At 37.7% G+C, this 19,302-nt stretch overlaps 1 protein-coding gene and 1 long non-coding RNA gene across 2 annotated transcripts; one reads left to right on the top strand and one right to left on the bottom strand.

Moving 5' to 3' along the window:
* Positions 1–3,929: 3,929 nt before the first annotated feature.
* LOC114165678 lies at positions 3,930–6,995 on the bottom strand. The gene is made up of 3 exons (XR_003599752.1): positions 6,428–6,995; positions 6,248–6,322; positions 3,930–4,058 (listed from the first exon to the last, which is right to left on the bottom strand). It is a non-coding gene; the product is annotated as an uncharacterized LOC114165678 (long non-coding RNA).
* A 10,596-nt stretch (positions 6,996–17,591) lies between these two features.
* LOC114165261 lies at positions 17,592–18,958 on the top strand. Its single transcript, XM_028049919.1, has 3 exons — positions 17,592–17,742; positions 17,805–18,253; positions 18,353–18,958. Exons 1-3 carry the CDS (start codon positions 17,592–17,594, stop codon positions 18,956–18,958), a joined length of 1,206 nt encoding a protein of 401 aa, XP_027905720.1.
* Positions 18,959–19,302: the final 344 nt, after the last annotated feature.

Raw genomic sequence — 19,302 nt, 5'->3', positions numbered from 1 at the left:
AAAGGTAAAAGAGAATTTGTTTTAGAAAGTATCATTCGAAGCGAAGTTATAACTCAACCAGTGACCCTACTTAGGAATTTATTTAGAAGTGGATTAACTTTATGTAACTATTGATTAAAATTTCAACCATATTCGTATAACTTTTACAACTATGAAGTTTCTGGGAAGAGATGGCAAGAAAAACTTAAACATTACTAAATGTAAACAAATTCATACAAAAATTAAGATATTATTTTTAATCTAAAATTTTAAAAAACTATTTTATTCATATATTAATTATTTTATTCATATACTTCTAAGTTACTTTAGCCTGTGTTTGGAATTAAGTTAAAAAGAAAAATATTATAATTTGAATATAATTTTTAGATTTAATTGTTAAATAGAAAATAATTATTTAAATATTATTACAATATAATTATTAGATGTTCTAGAAAAATATACTAAAATTTCTGAAATTAACATTTAAATCTAAAACAATTAATATTTTCTACTATGTTTTAGATATTAAAATCTAAAATATTTTATACTTAAATTTTCATTTGAAAAATATTAGTATTTTAGAATATATCACTACAAAAATAATGATTTTTAGTTAGGGTTATTTTTGGCACTTTTGGGGTTTTTAATGGTTTTACCAAGGGTTTGGAATTCTTCTGGAACAACCAGCGTGGCTAACAGATTACCGGAGATTTCTGGCAACTCCTAAAACTCGAACAACTTACTAGGGGTTTAGAAAAACCCATGTGTTGCCTAGGGTTTCAAAGCCCATAATTACCTGCAGTTTTAAATCCTAAGCACTGGTTGGAGTTTCAGAAATCCCTGTTAATACATGAGGTTTCAAAACCCCAGTTAACACCAGCGTTCAAAACATGTGTTGTTACTCGTGCTTATTACGACATTGTTGTATCAGAGTTTATTTCATTTTTATTGTAATGAGTACTACAATGTTTTATTTTAGGACTTTCAATCTATATGTAGTTCTTAATCTGCCTTTCTCCCCTCCCATCTTCTCTTTTTTTCTCTCACTCACTCTTTTTCTCTTTGCTCCTCAAATACTCGCTCAATTTTCTTTTATTTATTTAAATATATTTCAGATATTTGTGTTGTGTGATAGATGAATCAACCAAATTAGAATCACAATTATGATAGTTCTATTACCTTATTTTTTTTCCATAGCTACACTAATAAATTTCATGATCAAAGATCATGGCTAAAAAAAAATGTAAAGATATAGTGACCACACATATCACAAGTCTTTAAAATACAAGCGATATTTTCCTTATACCATATTCTAAAACAATTGAATCACTCAATCACTCACTACTTGTAATTACATTATTCTCATCTACAAAAGTCCCTTTCTTCAACTTGTTCCTCAGCCAAGTTGACCAAGTTAAGCATGTGAGAGTTTCTTCAAAGTTTGTAAAAATCTAAAACTTACAAAAAATGTGCTTGTACATTTTTTTCTTGCAAGGATTATAATAGAATATTGTGGCCTACTTATATGTCTACACCAAACCGGCCAATAAATAACAACTCTTTAATCTGCAAATTGAGAGAAAATAAATCAAGTTGTCGTCATTGACAATCAATTTGGTAATGCTCAACAAGATCTCCTATAATAAGTTAATTAGAATCTTACTAATTTTCAGGCTCAAGTATGAAAAATATTCCCAAAAAAATTAGAAAGACTAAGAAAAGAAATTAAAAAAAAATCATAAAAAATGTCAAAACTTATAATAATACCAGTTTAACATAACAGACAACACTTAATAACAAAATAGAAATTAAATTAAAGAATGAGATTGAATTAAACCCACAAATGTTAAAACTAAAATGCTGATTAAAACAAACTTTTAATATCTCTGTTATTGTTTTTTATTATCATAGTGTGGGTTGTGTTTCATGGAAGCTTACTTTCTTTGACCACCATCTTTACTGAGGGTTGTCTTACACTAATGCAGGGAAGGCAAACGTTGTCTTACACTAATGCAGGGAAGGCAAATGACAGCGGTTATTTTGCACTTTTGGTTTCGGGTTCGCACCCGAGGCATATACTCCTAAGGTAAAAAGACTCTCGTTTATGCCTCGGTTATTAACCTGAGGCAGAAAAAGTAGTTACTGCCTCGGTTTCCTCCAATCGAGGCCTAATTGTGTATCAGAAATAAAAAAAATTACTGTCGACGATGTCGGAACAACCTCCTCGACAGTGCAATGGCGGTACAGCGGCGGTGCAGGCGGAATGAAGGGTTGCGTGCAATAGAACCTTCGTGATGTTTGCTTGGAGAAGACGAAGAAGGAGCGACGCCGGAACAATCTCGTCGACGGTGATGTGGTAGCGCAACGGTGCAGGCGGAATACTGCGATGTAAAAACTCTAAAATGCACTAGTGTTACTTTTATGGCCTGATATAGGAGGAGAAAAGAAATATTTTTGCTGCTAAGAACCTTCGATTTCCCACTATACTGAAAAAAGAACAAATCAAACCAAAAAGCTTTTAATTCCACATTGGGAAAACAAAAAAGTAACTATGTATATTCATACACCAACATTTATTTTCCATATCCAAGGTATTTTGGAAGATTCGCTTTTGGAATTCGAAGGAAACCGAGAAAAAAGATAATAATTTATGCACGAAGATCCTTAGCAACTAATTCTTGAGTTGGGGTTGATTTCGACATATCCTGAGATGAAAAAAATATGGTTAGAGCATAGCCTTTGTAGACATCACAAGGCAATCGAGAATTGGTGATGGAACCAAAATAAGATCAATAAAAAGTTAAACCAAAGATAATGGTATTACCAATGCTAGAAGACATTCAGTGGCATGCTTCCCTACAACCAAGATTCAACTGTAACAAATTTACTTAAGATTCAAATGAAATAACTACATATGAAGCAGTAAAGTTCTTAATGCATGAAGACAACAAATAGAACATGTGAGTGAAACAGAATTTGGTTGACACAAATGTAAGCAAACAATTGTGATTGATTCATGGTGTTGACATGCAAGAATGTTTGTGCAAGTTAGGCAATGGATTTTACCTTATCTTGATCAAAGAGATGACAATCCATTACAAGGCAAATAGTAGGTAGGCAAAAGATGAGGTAGGAAGTGAGTGTAAAAGTAAGTTATGAGAAGAAAGAAAGTGACAGAAATGTATATGAATAAAGGAATGAATGATTGAACTGAGAGAGGTATTTAATAATGGTTGAAAGGAAACAGATGGAGGACACTAGAGTGATTATGTTTATGGACCCTACATTAGTGTCTTAAACAGCAGAGGAAAATGATCTCACATAGTGCTCTTCACTACCAATTCTTTTAGACGGCTTATTATTGTTCATTTCGTCATATGGTTGATTCCAACTCTTTTCATCTTTGCATTATTTTACTATTTTATTACAAATAGCAGGGGGAATGTTGGGGTGACATGGACACCCCAATTCTATCACTCACATAGAGCCACCGTGTAAGTTATAGTTTTGGTCCATAATTCAATAAACTAATGGATGAGTCAAATTCAGCACACAACAACACTTCAATTAGGAGTCAAATACACACTTTAGCATAGTTTTACACTTATGCACCAATTAAAAAACTATTTAGTAGATGTAAAATATTATTATATTTGGAGTCAAATGCTCTGGTTTAATCTGGCGTGCTTGATGTTAAATGAATCCTTGAAAGGAACATACTTGGTCATCCCATGCATGGTCCTTATTGTAGATAATGGTTGCTCCAAGACTCGTAGCAGGGTTAATGCAAGTTGTAACATCCCGTTCGGATATTACGAATTTAAATAATAAAAATAAAGAAATAATAAATAAGAATTATTTATTGAAACATCATTTCTAAAAAAACGAGGGAAATTAAAACTTTATTACATCTTTATGAGATACCTCAAATCCATAATTATATAAAAACTCCATTACAATTCTAAAGTCTCATAAAATAAAAGTTTACAACTCAATTAAAACCCACAAACTTAAAAACATCGGATAAATCTTTTCTCCCATATAGCTCACGCTCCGGCTTTATGCCTCATCAGATCCATCTGCAACATCATATGCTCATGTGTACCACGTACATAATCATCGCCAAACACAAACAAATAGGGTGAACTAACAATTAAACAACAAATATATAAAACATATATACAAGCACACCAAAGGAATTTCATCCTTTGATTCAATATCACATGGCAGCACTCGCCAACCCGAGCCACAACTCAAGAGTTCCTCGTGTTTATCTGTCATCCCGAGCCACAACTCAAGAGATGTCATTCCGAGCCACAACTCAAGGAATGTCACGTGCTTAACCCTTATCCTGAGCCACAACTCAAAGGATACGTTCCGAGTCACAACTCAAAGAACACCAGCAAGCCGACCTTCGAGAGTTCACCCAAGCCTTGTAGACCACGAACATCCAAAGCAATCAAAACCCTAATATGGCCTCTGCATTATCACCTGGCGCTTCTCCTGAGCCGACAGGCAAAATTCGCTTCCAGACCACCTGGCGGGGGACACGTATCGCTAGGCGCCAAGTGCCTCTGATGTCTTTGTCATGCAGATATCGCCTGACGGGACAAAACTCACCACCAGGTGCCTCACGTCATAGGGCCTTCATGAAAATGTAACTATCACTTGGCGGTCCAATCCTTGCCACCAAGTGCTACACCAGTATATGAGGTTGCTGGTTTTGTACACTTATGAATGTTGTTTAAGGCACTAACCCATTCCAATTAATACCCAAGTTACAGTCTGCATTATCAGGTGTTTTCAGCCACTTACCAATTCATCCTACTTAATTTACATACCTCAGTTCGCTAGTATATAGATTTAAGCATGTGAGCTCATGTTGTTCAACATCATTAACTTATGGTAAAACTACGCACTCTCAATGAAATCCTTTATCATTATGTCATAGCCCTTCCTAGTCCAGTTTCTTTCGTGCCTATAGGTATAACTCTATGTGTCTCCTTTAACTACTACAGTAACTCATTTTTTTTCAATCGTGTTCAAGCCAAATAATACTCAACAACCCATCCACTTCTTTTACCCACATATTCACTCTTCATGCATAATTCCCACCATGACACCCCCCTATTATAGTCCTCTCATTTCATTTACTTTACTTATAAACTATTATACCCACTCATGGAAGCCCAACCCTACGAAGCAGCACCATAGAAAACTCCATTACTATCACTACTGCGGTGTCGACTGGCGGAAGCCTAGGAGCCGCTAGGCGGTGCATTACTTTCTAGAAAATTTCTAGAAATTGTATTGCATCTATATGAACCCCAAAAATCCCCATCACCCAGATTTGACCAATTCATCGAATCTTAACACACTTATCTGTACTCGAGTGGTAAAATAACATGTAACAATACAATCCTAGTCCAATTCAAGGTGCAATTGTTTCCTAACCCACGAATTCCTAAATTTTCAAACCCTAGAACGAGAGTATGCCACAATCCTCCAATTTTCCCTTATCACCTTATGAATTTCACAATTTTTCACTTCCATTTGATCAATTAATGATTTTAACACCCTTTCTACCGATCAAAAATAGCCCAGAACCTAGAAAACCCAGGATTCGAGCCAAAACAGCATGTGTCGTCTGGCGGGTGTTCATCACCGCCAGGCCCTTCAAACAAAACCCAACAACTTGGGTTGCAGACACGCGTCGCCTGGCGGCCAGGACCATGCCGCCAGGTGGTTCCTCTTCATGAACCCAGAAACAACACAACAGGGATGAGTCGCCTGGCGGCAGTTCATCAACCGCCAGGCGGTTTCTGAAAAATTCCAGAAACACGAATTTGAATTTTATACAGTTTGGACAAAGGATATGCACCCAATAATCATACATTTAATATAGTTAAACAATAATAATTAAAAGAACGGTTTTGGCAAAAATAAAGTTTAATTTAGTTCTACCAAGGTTTGAACCCTTAACCATGTCAATGTCAAATCAATGCAAAACCATTTAACCAATTCATGTTTCATGATAATTCCTATAATTCTAGGATTATCTCATCACTCATCATGATCAAGCATATTATTAAAATAAAAATCAATTAAATATAACACATAGTTAACATACATAAGACTCGAACCCAAGTCCTCTCAACCACTTGATCTAGTACTTTTCCACATCATATCATTCAACATTTAATGTCATAAAGGCTCGCACTACCCGCATTTATTAATTAATTAATTAATTAAATTTCGTGGATCTTACACTAGTTGTTGTGATGGGAATGGTGGCCAAGTGGACCAAGAACACAACAAATCCAATGGAAAGTGGAGCCAAAACCTGCAATTATATCACCATAAATTAGCCACATTGGTGACAAATTTAGAACACACCCATTTACAAACCAAGTTAATTAAATGAATGTAGTGTAAAGAGCACACATACAGGAACACGAGAGTCTCTAGCGCTTCTCTTGGCATTAGTTGTAGAGAAAACGATGCAGACAAGAACAAAAGTGCCAATAATCTTAGCTCCAAATCCATCGCCCTTCGTGTATCCAGAGTTCACAAAATTTGCTCCACCTTGCTATGTACTTACGAAAACGATCACAATTGTTATTTCCTAAATCCAAGCAAATGTTCAATAAAAAAATCACAAAGCTAAATCCCAACGGTGAGCGAACAAGATTGAAGACCTAGAGTGTGTGAGCGTCCAACCGCAGAAGAAGACCTAAACGAGGGCAAACACTCAATACTTTGAACTTGTGGTGAGGTGCAACAAGGAGGTGCTCGCGAAGGCTTGTTATGAGGAGGAATGGACAACGGCTGAGGCGAATAACGAACCTGGACAGGGGCAAGGTCAGTGGCGACGATGACGACAACGAAACTTGTGAATGGGTAGTGAGACTATGGCTAAGAGAAAAATGGTCAAAGAAGGATTTAGGAATGAAAATAATGGTCGAAGAAAATGGAAGAAGAATCGTGAATCATCACAGGGAAGATGAAACCTATTCGAAGAGAAGAAAGGTAGAAGGAAAAATATGAATAAAGGTAAAAAGTCTGAAAAGATAAAAGGGATAAGCAGAAAATCAAAATTCTACGCATTTTAATTGGAGTTTAATAAAAAAACCTAGATAGTTACCTGGGGGCTTACAAAAACCTTTGACACAAATATTTTTTTCTTAGAGGTTACTATAACCTCTCTTAAAAAACATGGTAAAATTAAGATTTGTTGTAGTGTAATTATTAGAAAAAACATTTAATAATTATATTGTAATAATATTTTAAATAATTTTATTCTATAAAAATCATATTCAATTTATAATTAAATTTAATAATTTATAATTAAATTTAAAAATAATTAATAAAAATGTCAATTCTAGAAAAAAATATTAATTATCTATAAAAAATTAAATTTGGTCTCAATTTGAAGGGACAAAATTATTTCATTCTAACAAAAATATGGATAAAATTGAACAAAAATACATAATGATCAAATTGAACAAAAATAAAGAATATAGGGAGTAAATTGAACAAAAGAAAATAATACAACCATAAACTGACATGTAACACTAACATTTATATGTGGCACAATGGTAACTTGATACATGTCAATTTAAAAAAAATAAAAAAAATAAAGTAAAATAAAAAATAAATAAAAATAGGAGTTGACACGTGGGATGTATTGTTCACTAATATTAACTCTTTAAACATTGTTAGCAAAAAGGACCAAATTGACCAAAAATGACGAAAATTAAGACCAAATTGAACACTGAACCAAAATGAGGATTAAATTGAATAAAAGCGACAAAAATAGGAACCAAATGTATATTTAAGCTTAGATAATATTAATGAAAAGTACTTTCATATGTATAACTACTTAAATGAGTATGATTTTTATAATAATATTAATATTTGAATTGATGCATTTTTTTACTTTGTAGTTTAATATTAATACTATTAGTGAAGCTTATTTTTAATAATTTTTTTGCTATTAAAAAATTAAATGAAAACAAATATGTAATTGAATTAAGAACAATAATATATAAGGAAAAATATAACAACTGATTGATCGGAGGAAAATGGAATACATATAACTTATAATTTTATCTCTAATTAGGTGTCAAACAAGATTCATCTTCGTTGAGGAGGTAACGGTTAAATGTAATGATTGTTCTTCTCCGATATGATCATCATTCTCATGCTCATCTATATTTTCATCTTCATAACGCTTAAATTCAAAATCAGTTTCAGATTTTCTCCTGATAAAGTTATGTATAGTCATTATTGCACTAACTATTTGAACTTGTGTTTCAAATTTGAATTTATGCATATGACAGTAAAATTGCAGACCTTCTTTTCCATACTCCAAATGTTCTTTCTATTGTGCATCTTAAACTTAAATTATAGTAATTGAACATATACATGTAATATAATTATAAATATAAATTAGTAATAATTATAGGAAACATATACCTGAAGGTGGATATGGGAAATTCATCATTGGAGTTGTGAGGGCATTCTCAAATACTCGTGCATCATGTCCGGTGCTTTCCCATTCTAGTAATGCAAATATAAAGCACATGTTCCAATCACAAACTACCAATACATTTTGTGTTGGATATCTTTTTCTTCCAATAAATTTAGGTTATTCACTAGAACTAACTACACATGGGATTTGAGTATCATCAATGGCTCCTATAGCATGTTTTAAAATGGCCAATATCGTTGATCTTTTTTAATTTTTGTATGGAAATGATGAAATTGTAGTTGGAAGAAGCTACAAATGAATCAAGAGATAAAAAATGCTTAGAAATTCAAAATCATCAGGAAATCAAAACTTAGAAAATTAGAGAGTCCACATGCAGATAAATCAAAAGAATGAAAAAAAAATAAAAACTAAAGAACTTAGATGTAGATGACTTTGGAACAAGAAGAAGAAGAGAAATTGTCTATCTCCAAACAAAGAGTATCAAACCCAAGAAAGAAGAGAAGGAGGAGAAATTGAGTAAGTTGTATTTATTGTGGGTATGTGACAATAATACCTATAGTATTAGTAATGATGTTTACTGTGGGTAGTTGAAACTTGAGAAGAGAAAAAAACAAAAACTTCATTCAAGAGAAAAACATTTGGATGTAGCTTTGAATGCAACCACCAATAGGGTATATTTGACATTCAAGGAAACATAGAAAAAAATTATCAAACAAATATGTGTGATTTTTAATAACTCTTCAAGAGGCCTTTGGGTACTCAAAACGGTGAAATAAACATATCTTAATAAAATTCCAATCGAATGAATAAACTAAGGGCTCCGGAATGGTTAGATTTACACGGTTACCCTATGAATTGTTTGTACCTACCTGGCGTTACCATTGCATAATGTGCCTAAAGAACCTGCGGTGTTTCAGATGATAATGGCTAATAAAATACATAATAAATAATATTTATGTGAAATAGATAATAGTGAGATTTTTTCATAATATGTAAAATAAAAAAGAAGAAAAGGATATATTTTTTTCCTCAAATACCATTGTTCTACTCTAATTTGTAGTGATAGCTATTGATCTTACTAGAAGGTCTGAATGTGGGTAGCAAGTTTGGTCAGAGCCCAAAACGACACTTTGGCAAGTCATTTTTGGTAAGGGATCTTTTATGGTTAAGTTAAAGACTCTTCTATGGTTAAGTTAGTAAGGGAATTTGTATTTTTGGTATTAGATAGAGAGTAGGAGTATTAGTGTATATTGAGATACCTTGGTTTAATGAAATGTTCATATTTATTGTGACGCTACCTGTTTCGCCAAGAGTTAAAGCCTTACAGTGACATTTAGATGGGACGTGATATTTTACGGGACGTGCGGAATAGTTATGATCATACTAGCAAGATTTGTGGGTATGGGAGAGTCTTGGCCAATAGGAGTGCACTAGGTCGTATTGGGATGCACCCTCTACTAGGCCGGTTAAGTACAACTGTATATATCCAACTACAACCATTTGAAACAAGTTTGGAATTAGGTTCTATAAGCCCAAAAGGTGAGGGTTAGGAATTGGTTAGAGAGAGGGAGAGGGTGGTTTGTGAGTGCCAATTCGTGGGGACGGCTAGGGAGGTTTTTCAGAGCATGAAAATGTGATCAAAGGAGATTGTGCAAAGACTGAGTTTTTGTGATGAACCTGACTCCACCAGACCACGTGAACACTGTTCAAAAACGCTATTTTTGTACTTTTCGCGCAGCAGGAACCGCTGGGCACAGGTTTTATACCGCCAGGCGCCAAGCTCTTAATTTCTGGGCGCTAGGCGCCACAGATTTTTCTGGTTTGCGCAGTTTTCGTAAAACTGCGTTTCCCGATTCGTTAACCATCTAATTTAGGTTAAATTTTGACATGCGATTCATAACATGTTATTATTCACTTTGAATAGTGGATATTTGCATTGGATGTCTACAACTAGAGATATACATCACTCATTATTTGTTGTTTTAATTCCCTAATAGTATGATTATTAATGGATGATTAAGTGTGCTTAAATTCTGGTATGGCTTGATTGGTAAATGTATATATATAATATATAGATGTGTGATTGATGAGTATGTTTTTAGTAGTGCTTCCTAAGCCATGTTGAATATATGAACCTATATATGTTAGCTTGAATGTATGATGTTATAAGTGTGTGAAAAAGGTCACTATTGATGATATCACTATGACTGAGTATTGCATGATCATGACGGGTTTTTGGCAAATATGAGAACATGATAATCATACTTTAAATGTAATGAAATTGTGAGGGCATGCGGAATAAGTATATAGCTTTGATTGTGTCTTATGTGAATTGTAAGCATGCAAAGGGTTAGGAAAATAAGAAGGGGAAAATAACGTGTGTGTTGGAACCGATTTAAGATGTGAGTATATATGAATTTTGTGATTGATTGGATTCTCTGGAATTGTTTATGTGTACAATGTAAAAGTATGAGAGGTGTTATATCACGAATGTTTACCTGTGTGTATGAATCTTGGGGATTGAATGGGAAGCATTGGATTACGGTAACATGGTTAGGGTTTGGGGAATGATTCATTGAATTGACTTCTATAGTGTAATAAGAACGAAATTGTGATTCTATGATTTTACTGGAAGAGAATGAAGAAGGTGAGTCTTATGTGGTCTAGTGTTATGTAATTAACTGATTGGAATGCAAATTGGGGTTTTGGGATGGTCATTGCCGTGAGAAAAATCTGGATTTTTACCCAGAAAATGATGTGCCGCTTGGCGGCAAGAATGCGTCACCAGGCGAGAGGCAATGCAGTAGCAACGATTGCGGCTTTTGACAGTTGGTGCACGTTTTGGGTTATGTGTGGGTTAAGTGAAAATCCTATCATTTATAATTATGCGAAGGTGAAATCAGAGGCTAAAAGAGGGGGGTTAGAATAGGATTGAAAGTGAAACCTTGGGTTAGGTGTAGTATATATTAAGTGAATGGGGTATTGGGAACCACTGTATTGGTAAATGAAGTCGTCAGGTATATATGAGGTATTGAGAATAATTACACATAAGAAAGGTGATTGGAATTGGTTGTTGGAAGTGGATTCATGAAGAAAATAGGCGTTGGGAAATTCTAAAGCATTGGCATGAGTGAAGATGAATATACACTTGTGGTTTTAAATTATTGAATTACATATTGCCCTAGTTGAAACCTTAAGTAAGTTGTGGGATAAGACCTATCATTAATTAAGGTAATACAAATCGCTACGCTGCTAAGTACCTCAAAAAGGTTGAGATGCTAAACTAGTAACTGGCACATTACTGGTATAGCGCCTTGTGGCACGGGCAAGGTCACCAAGCAACACGAGGGTAAGAGGAGTTCCTGGACTGAGTGGCGCCTGGCAATGGGTAGTGAACCGTCAGGCGATAGCCGTGAAACAGAGGCTCTGGAGTGGGCCTGGCGCATGGCGATGAGGCTGTTCCGCTAGGTGGGTCTGTGTAGTAATTTCGCCTAGCGGCGCTTAGGCAGCGCCAAGCGATAACGCTGCAGGTAGTGGTTTGCGTGTGTGGCTTGTACGTAGTAAATGCGAGACTTGGATCAGGAGATTGTGTGTGTGACTTGTACGGGCGGGTAGGTCCGTAGAGTAGGACTACGAGCGGGGAGGTTCATAGAGCAGGACTACAAGCAGGGAGGTTCGTAGAGGAAAGACCACTAACGGGCAGGTTCGTGTGAGCATCATAAATCCTGAGTCCATGGCTAACTATTTGTGTGATTTGAAGGTTGAAAAGCCTTGTGGTATTAAGGTCTTGGCCAAGAACTAACTAGACTAAATTAGTTGGGTAATTGATATTATTAATGTATGGTTATTTTCATTATGAGTTCACCCTTTCTGTTTGTTTTTGGCGATGATCGTGTGATTCATTACACGGGAGCAGATGATATTACAGGTGATGCTGGCGATGCATAGAAACAGAGAGAGGGCTAGCTTGGGGACTTGATCTAGGAAATAAATTATGTTTTCTTCTATTTTGTCGGCTTTTGTAAATTGTAATAAGATTATTTCTTTAGCTTTAATCGAATTTTTGCGCATTGAATAATGTTTTAAATTTTCCCATGTTTGGGAATAATAAAATTTTGTCGTTTGATCTTCATTTCTTATTTATTTATTTTAATTAAGTAATTTTCAGTAGGGACGTTACACCTCAAGTAATGGGCTTGATGAACCAATAAAGATAAATCCAAAAGACCTAATCGTTATTGGACCTAACACCACAAAACACCTAGTCTTTAATATGTTAGAATAATATGCTATAAAAGATGCATAATTATATAAAGCTTGTCATATCCATGGTGACATCATCACTTATTTAGAAGATTTGGAACCTGCCTTTAGTATGTAAGACTAATAGACTATAAAAGATGCATAATTAATATAATTTATCCTATCAATATGCGGCTTAATAGGGATGGCAAAAATACATGTGCCCGCAAGTATTCGTGGATAAAATCTATAGCGGATAGTTGGTACTCGCGAATATTTGCTACCGCGGATAACGGGTAACAGGTATATTAATACCCATTTATAAACGAGTCGGGTACGGATATCATACTATCTGTACCCGATTTGACCCGTTATCATCCATGCACCTTAAGTAATGGCCTTGATGATCTAATTAGGATAAATCCTAAAGACCCAATAACAATTTTACCTAACATCACAAACCCTATATAAGACCAATAAGTTACAAAAGATGAATAATTATATAAAGCTTGTCAAATTATTTTATTTTTACAAGTGTACAAAATTTTAAGTGTGAAAATTTAAGAAATAAAATAATATTAGTATTTAGGAAGTGATTTGATGTATAAATGATAAAAAATTATTTTAACATGAATATATAAGTTGTAATTAAGCTTAATTACTAATTTGGTCTCAAATTGGAGAGGATAAAATTGTGTTAGTTTAAAAAATAAGGGGACTCAATGGAATCAAAATTGTAAACAGGGGGACTAAATTAAAAATAGCCACTGTTATTCTGACACGTGGTACAACCATGACCTGACACGTGGTAGTTTTTGTTTTAAAATAAATTTTAAAAATTTAAAAAAATTGAAAATTCATGAATTGATGCATGGTAGGATCATGTCCTGACACATGGTCATTTATGTTTTTTTCTAAAAAAAATAATAAATAAAATAAAATCAAAATCAAAAATAAAAAATATTGGGAAAAATGAAAAAAATGAAGATTCGTGATTTAAAGTAAAATTAATGTAAAAGATCAATCAAGACAGCTTCCAATGATGTCAAAACACTCAAGAATGTCAAAAAGATAGTTTAGATCACAATTCTTTAAACTTTAAATGATAATGCAAGAGAGAAGGTTAGAGAAAAGAGTAATGCACAAGATTTGTATACTGGTTCACTCAAAACTAAGCTACACTAGTTTGTCAAGGCAACCCGAGCCTGACTTTGCACTATTTCAAAAGATTTAAAAATTTCACACCCTTACGCTTTCAAAATATGCAAAAACACACATAAAAGACTCTTGAATCACACAAGAATTAAACTAGCACAACAAGACACCCCTTGCAGACCTGGAAAACCACCAAGGGCACACACAAAGCTTGAGATAGATCAAACCTCAGTGGTAGTGCAACCCTGCCTACCATAATCACCTTCTCCAAGCTTTAAACACCAAGCAAAATGCTATAAGAATTGATCCAAGATCAATCTTCACCAGCTGCAATCTGTAAGACCCGTAGAATTTAATTAATTAAATAAATAATTAATTAATAAATACGGGAGGGATAATAATTATGACATTAAATTATGATTGGTATGACGTGGAAAAGTGCTAGCTCATGTGGTTGAGAGCACTTTGATTGTGCGAGAGGACTTGGGTTCGAGTCCTATGTATGCTAACTTTTGATGTTATAGTTTTGTTATTTGAAATTATGAAAACATGTTCTTGTATGTTATGATGCTTGAATTGTAGTTCCTAGCATGAAATATGGATTGGATAAATGGTGTGATATTGATTGGGCAATTGCATGGTTATGGGTTCAAGTCTTGGAGGAATTACATTAAACTTTATATTTTTTGGCATTTTTGGTTTTGATGTGAATATGGAAAGGTGGGGAGGAGACCTAATTGAGTGGGCAGCCAAAGGAGGCTGGAAGGGCAGCCAAGGGAGGGAGTGAATGGCACATTACGTATCATTCAATGCTATTTTCGTTTTAGAAGTTAATTCCTTAGTTTAGGCACACTTTAAAAGGGAAAATTAGGTTAATGACTAAGGTTTGATAAGCTGATACACTATACCTAAAAGAGAGCGAAAATCTGAGAGAGGGTGAGAGGTCCTGGGTGAATTCACGTGGCTGAATAGAGAGGAAGCAAGGAAGGTGGGTGATCAAAGGGGATCCTACAAATTGTCAAAGCTTAAGCGAAGGAGAACCAGGTTAGGGGAGCTTCCCACGTTAATATTGATTGTTGGTCTGGATTGTATGAAATACCATGTAATTTGAATATATGCTGTGACTGGATCATGTTTTTGTTGATTTCTGGAAATTTTCCAGAAACCGCCTGGCGGGCTATACATAGCCGCCAGGCGGCTCATCCAATTGTGTGTACTTCGCTGTGTTTTGGGATGCAGCGCCTGGCGGTGATTCCCTGTGCCGCCAGGCGACTCATAGTCTGGGCCATTCTGGAGGTTTTGGGATGAACTGCCTGGCGGGATTGGTTATGATCGCCAGGCGGCGCGGGTGAACTACTCGTTTTAAGCTTTTCTTGAGTGTTTGGCGTGAATTGTTCGGGAGGAAAGCAAGGGGTGAGACTTATGAGTGGATCTGGTAGGGAGGTGCATGGGTTTCGAGTGAAATTGACAAGGAACTTTAATGGAACAGTGACCAAGCAGTTAGGGTTGAACAATTGGGGTTTGATGTTGTGAGAGTGGGCTGTGATTGGAATGCTGGAATAATTTGAATAGGTGTGAGTGTAAGTAGCGAGGAAGACGATATATAAGAAGATGGCGAGCTATGAAGGAGTTGAATCGGGAATGAAAAGCAAGGGAAAGTGAGACTGCTAAGGGGTGGGAATTCTGGAAATTCTACCAGAATTCTGATGCACCGCCTGGCGGCATGAGACTAGCCGCCAGGCGCTAGTTCAGTGGCGTAGATGATTGGGGTTATTCTGGTCTGGGAGGGTGCTGATGGGATAATTGATGTTTGGGCTCTTGGTAAATTGAAGTGTAGAGGTTTTATTACGGTAATGATAATTTACCCTTACTAAACAAGCGAACTTGAGGAGTGTATAAACTGATTGAGATGGTGGTAATAGGGAGCTTGGGGAGTATGTTAGGACACGGAATATTCTAGTACTGCTAGAGTTTTTAATAAAACTGCGTGGCTGTATGATATTGGGAAAAATAAGGATGACACCTAATTATGAGTGAGTTTCTTAGTTGGTAATTATTTTAGAGAGAGTTGTAGTAGAGTGGGGGAGTGGTACAATTTCGTCTAAATGTACCATACCATGCACTGAGTTAGGAGTATGATGGATTAAGGATGGGGGTGAGGGCAAGATGCGAAGGGAAATTGACCAAAAACCAGTACTGCATAAGTACTGACACGGCGCCTGGCGACAGAGTTAGGTCCGCCAGGCGGTAGAGAAGCAACAGTGGGGTTCTGGTGCAGGAGGCGCCTGGCGGCAAGGGGGTTCCGCCAGGCGATGGCGAAGAATTACGTGATCCCTGGAACAGCGTCCGCCTGGCGGTGTATACTGTCCCGCCAGGCGGTGGTTGCAGACTTTGTGTGTCGAGGCGCTTGGCGCCTGGCGGTACGTGTCCCCCGCCAGGCGGTCTGGAAGCTGTGGCGCCTAGCGGTACGTGTCCCCCGCTAGGCGGTTTAGCTGCTGTAAGTCCCAGTTGTTGGACTTCATAGGGTGTTCTACAAGGCTTCTGGTAGTGCTTTAGAGGTGAGGTTGCTGGAGTTCCTTGAGTTGTGGCTCGGAACGTATCCCTTGAGTTGTGGCTCGGGATAGGGGTTAAGCACGTGGTATTCCTTGAGTTGTGGCTCGGAATAGCATCTCTTGAGTTGTGGCTCGGGATGGCGGACGAACACGAGGAACCCTTGAGTTGTGGCTCGGGTTGGCGAGTGTGGCCGGTATGAGTGTGCTGGTTGTGGCCAGTACGGATGGGTCCAGATAGATTGCCCTCCTCAGTTGTTGGCTGACGAGTTTGGTAGTCTTGGGACGATACGAACTTTGTTCGTATGTGGGAACTCTACCTGGCGTTGCGGTGTATGATCCGTAGCATGTATTCCCGCACGTGCTCTATCGGTTGTGGCCGATAGGTATGGCAGCAAGTCACCTTGAAGTAATTATCAGACGAAGTAGAACACGAATAACCGTATCGGGAATCAGATTGCGAAATGAAACGTTGTAGGGCAATGTGGAAAGTTAAGTTAAGTGATGTGATGTGTATGAATACGGATTTATATATATATATGTGTTTATAGCTTTGTATGTATATATGTGTTTTATCTGCTAAGCTCACCCTATCTGCGTGTGTGTGGCGATGATCGTGTACGCGGTACACGGGAGCAGATGCTGGTGATGCAGGTGGCTCAGGTGCAGCTTAGGCGCGGAGAGGGGATTGATCTGGGGAAACTTTTTATTTGTATTGCTTTGTTTTGGAAATATTTGTAAACCCGAATGGGTGACTTAATAACATTGGATTTTAATTATGTGATGTTCGTTCTAAATTTTTATCAGTAATTAATAAAGTTTTAAATTTTCCCGCGTTTTGGGAAAATGAGGTATTATTAATTATGTTGTCTTATTTATTCTAATTATTTATTTATAAATTAGTAATATCCTGACGGGATGTTACATTTGGTATCAGAGCAATGGTTTTCAAAATGATTTTTGGGGTCTATGGGGAGTGAGCATGCCGTGTTACGTTGCGTGACTAATTGTTTGTGTTATTAGCTTATTTTTGGATATGAAATCCTAATATGGGCTGTGTGTGTGTGAACCAGCTATAATATGTGGCGTGCACGAGCTATGGCTAACAGGAGGAGGAGGAACACCGCTGGAGCTGATGACATAGCTCAGGCGATCCATCGTATGGTGGACCGATGCAGCCCATAGCGGCGCCACCCAGAGCTGTAGTGGCACCTACTCGGCCAGTAGCTATGGAGGATTTCATGAAACACCGGCCGGCCAAGTTCTCTGGCAAGGCCACTCCTGACGAGGCAGATGCTTGGATGCGGGAGTGTGAGAAGATCTGTAGGGTGCTGGGATGCACAAATAGCAGAGGCTGTTGTTTGTCACGTTTCTTCTGGTGGCAGACGCAGAGTATTGGTGGCAGGGGATGCAGCAGTTGATGCAGACCCGTGGGGAGCAGGTGACGTGGACTGCCTTCAGGACGAGGTTCCTGGAGAAGTACTTTCCCGACAGTGCGAGGCACGAACGGGAGGCAGAGTTCCTTACTCTTCAGCAGGGGACTATGACTGTGGCGGCTTATATCGAGAGGTTCGAATACCTGGCGCGTTTCTACACTCCAGTGGTTACTGAGGAGTGGAGGTGTAGGAGGTTCGAGGGCGGATTGAAACATGAGATACGCCGCTTCATTGTGCCACTCCGGATTAGAGAGTTTCCAGTTTTGGTCGAGCAGGCCAAAACTGTGGAGCAGCTGGAGACTGGATCGAGTAGTGGGGGAAACAGCAGAGGACTACCTCAGATGTCAGATCCTAGAGGAAACCTTATAGCAGACCGCCGACTATCGGGGAAGATTACGGTGTTTTAACTGCGGCGGGGAACACTTGAGGAGGGATTGTACTAAACCTGCCAGCAGTACAGGTGGAGGCAGTAGTATGGTAGGTGCTATGCATGCCAGCAGACAGGGCACTTTGCACGTCAGTGTCCTAACAGGAGACAAGCTGGTGGTGCGCCAGCTACGAGGCCAGTAGGAGACCGACCCAGAGCACCGGGGCGTGTGTTCGCTTTGACGACCACAGAAGCGAAACAGTCAGGTAATCTTTTGCAGTTTCTGTGTTTGTTGTATGACCACGAGGTAGTGGTGTTATTCGACTCAGGAGCCACTCATTCATTTGTGTCTAATGAATGTGTGAGGAGGCTCGGGCTCACGATGCGAGAGCTGGGGTGCGAGCTTTTAGTTGCGACGCCAGCGTCTGGAGAGGTATCCACCACTTCTATGTGCGTGGGGTGTCCTATGGAGGTGGCAGGCCGTAGGTTCAGGTTGAACCTTATTTGTTTGCCGATGGAGGGTTTAGACGTGATTCTGGGCATGGATTGGTTGTCAAGTAACCATGTCGTCATTGACTGCGGGCAGCGCAAGATAGTGTTTCCAGATACGGTGGGGTTAGAACTTATCTCGTCGAATCAGGCAGTGAGGGAGATTGAGGCTGGAGCTACATGTTACATGATTGTGGCTCAGGCAGAGAAGATGAGCACGGCTGAGAAGATCAGCAGATCCCGGTAGTAGATGAATATCCAGACGTGTTTCCGGATGAGATTCCAGAACTACCGCCTAGCAGGGATGTGGATTTCTCCATTGATCTCATCCCTGGCGCTGGGCCAGTTTCTATGGCACCGTACAGAATGGCGCCTGCCGAGTTAGCTGAACTGAAGAAACAGATTGAGGATCTGCTTGAGAAGAAGTTCATTCGACCGAGTGCATCACCGTGGGGAGCACCAGTTCTGTTAGTGAAAAAGAAAGATGGTAGCTCCCGGTTGTGTGTTGATTACCGGCAGCTGAATAAGCTAACGATAAAGAATAAGTACCCGTTGCCGAGGATTGATGATCTGTTGATCAGTTGAGGGGAG

The sequence above is a fragment of the Vigna unguiculata genome, chromosome 10, assembly GCF_004118075.2.
Source record: "Vigna unguiculata cultivar IT97K-499-35 chromosome 10, ASM411807v1, whole genome shotgun sequence".
Lineage (NCBI taxonomy): Eukaryota > Viridiplantae > Streptophyta > Magnoliopsida > Fabales > Fabaceae > Vigna > Vigna unguiculata.
Note: the sequence above shows the minus strand (reverse complement) of the source record. Positions and strands in the feature narration are given on the sequence as shown.

What these genes read in the sequence shown, in the direction of transcription:
- LOC114165261 (XM_028049919.1), top strand. Translation starts at nt 17,592, where the DNA reads ATGCAGCCCATAGCGGCGCCACCCAGAGCTGTAGTGGCACCTACTCGG. An exon ending in GCGGGAGTGTGAGAAGATCT is followed by an intron (nt 17,743 to 17,804) that starts GTAGGGTGCTGG and finishes TTCTGGTGGCAG; the next exon opens with ACGCAGAGTATTGGTGGCAG. An exon ending in GACTATCGGGGAAGATTACG is followed by an intron (nt 18,254 to 18,352) that starts GTGTTTTAACTG and finishes TATGCATGCCAG; the next exon opens with CAGACAGGGCACTTTGCACG.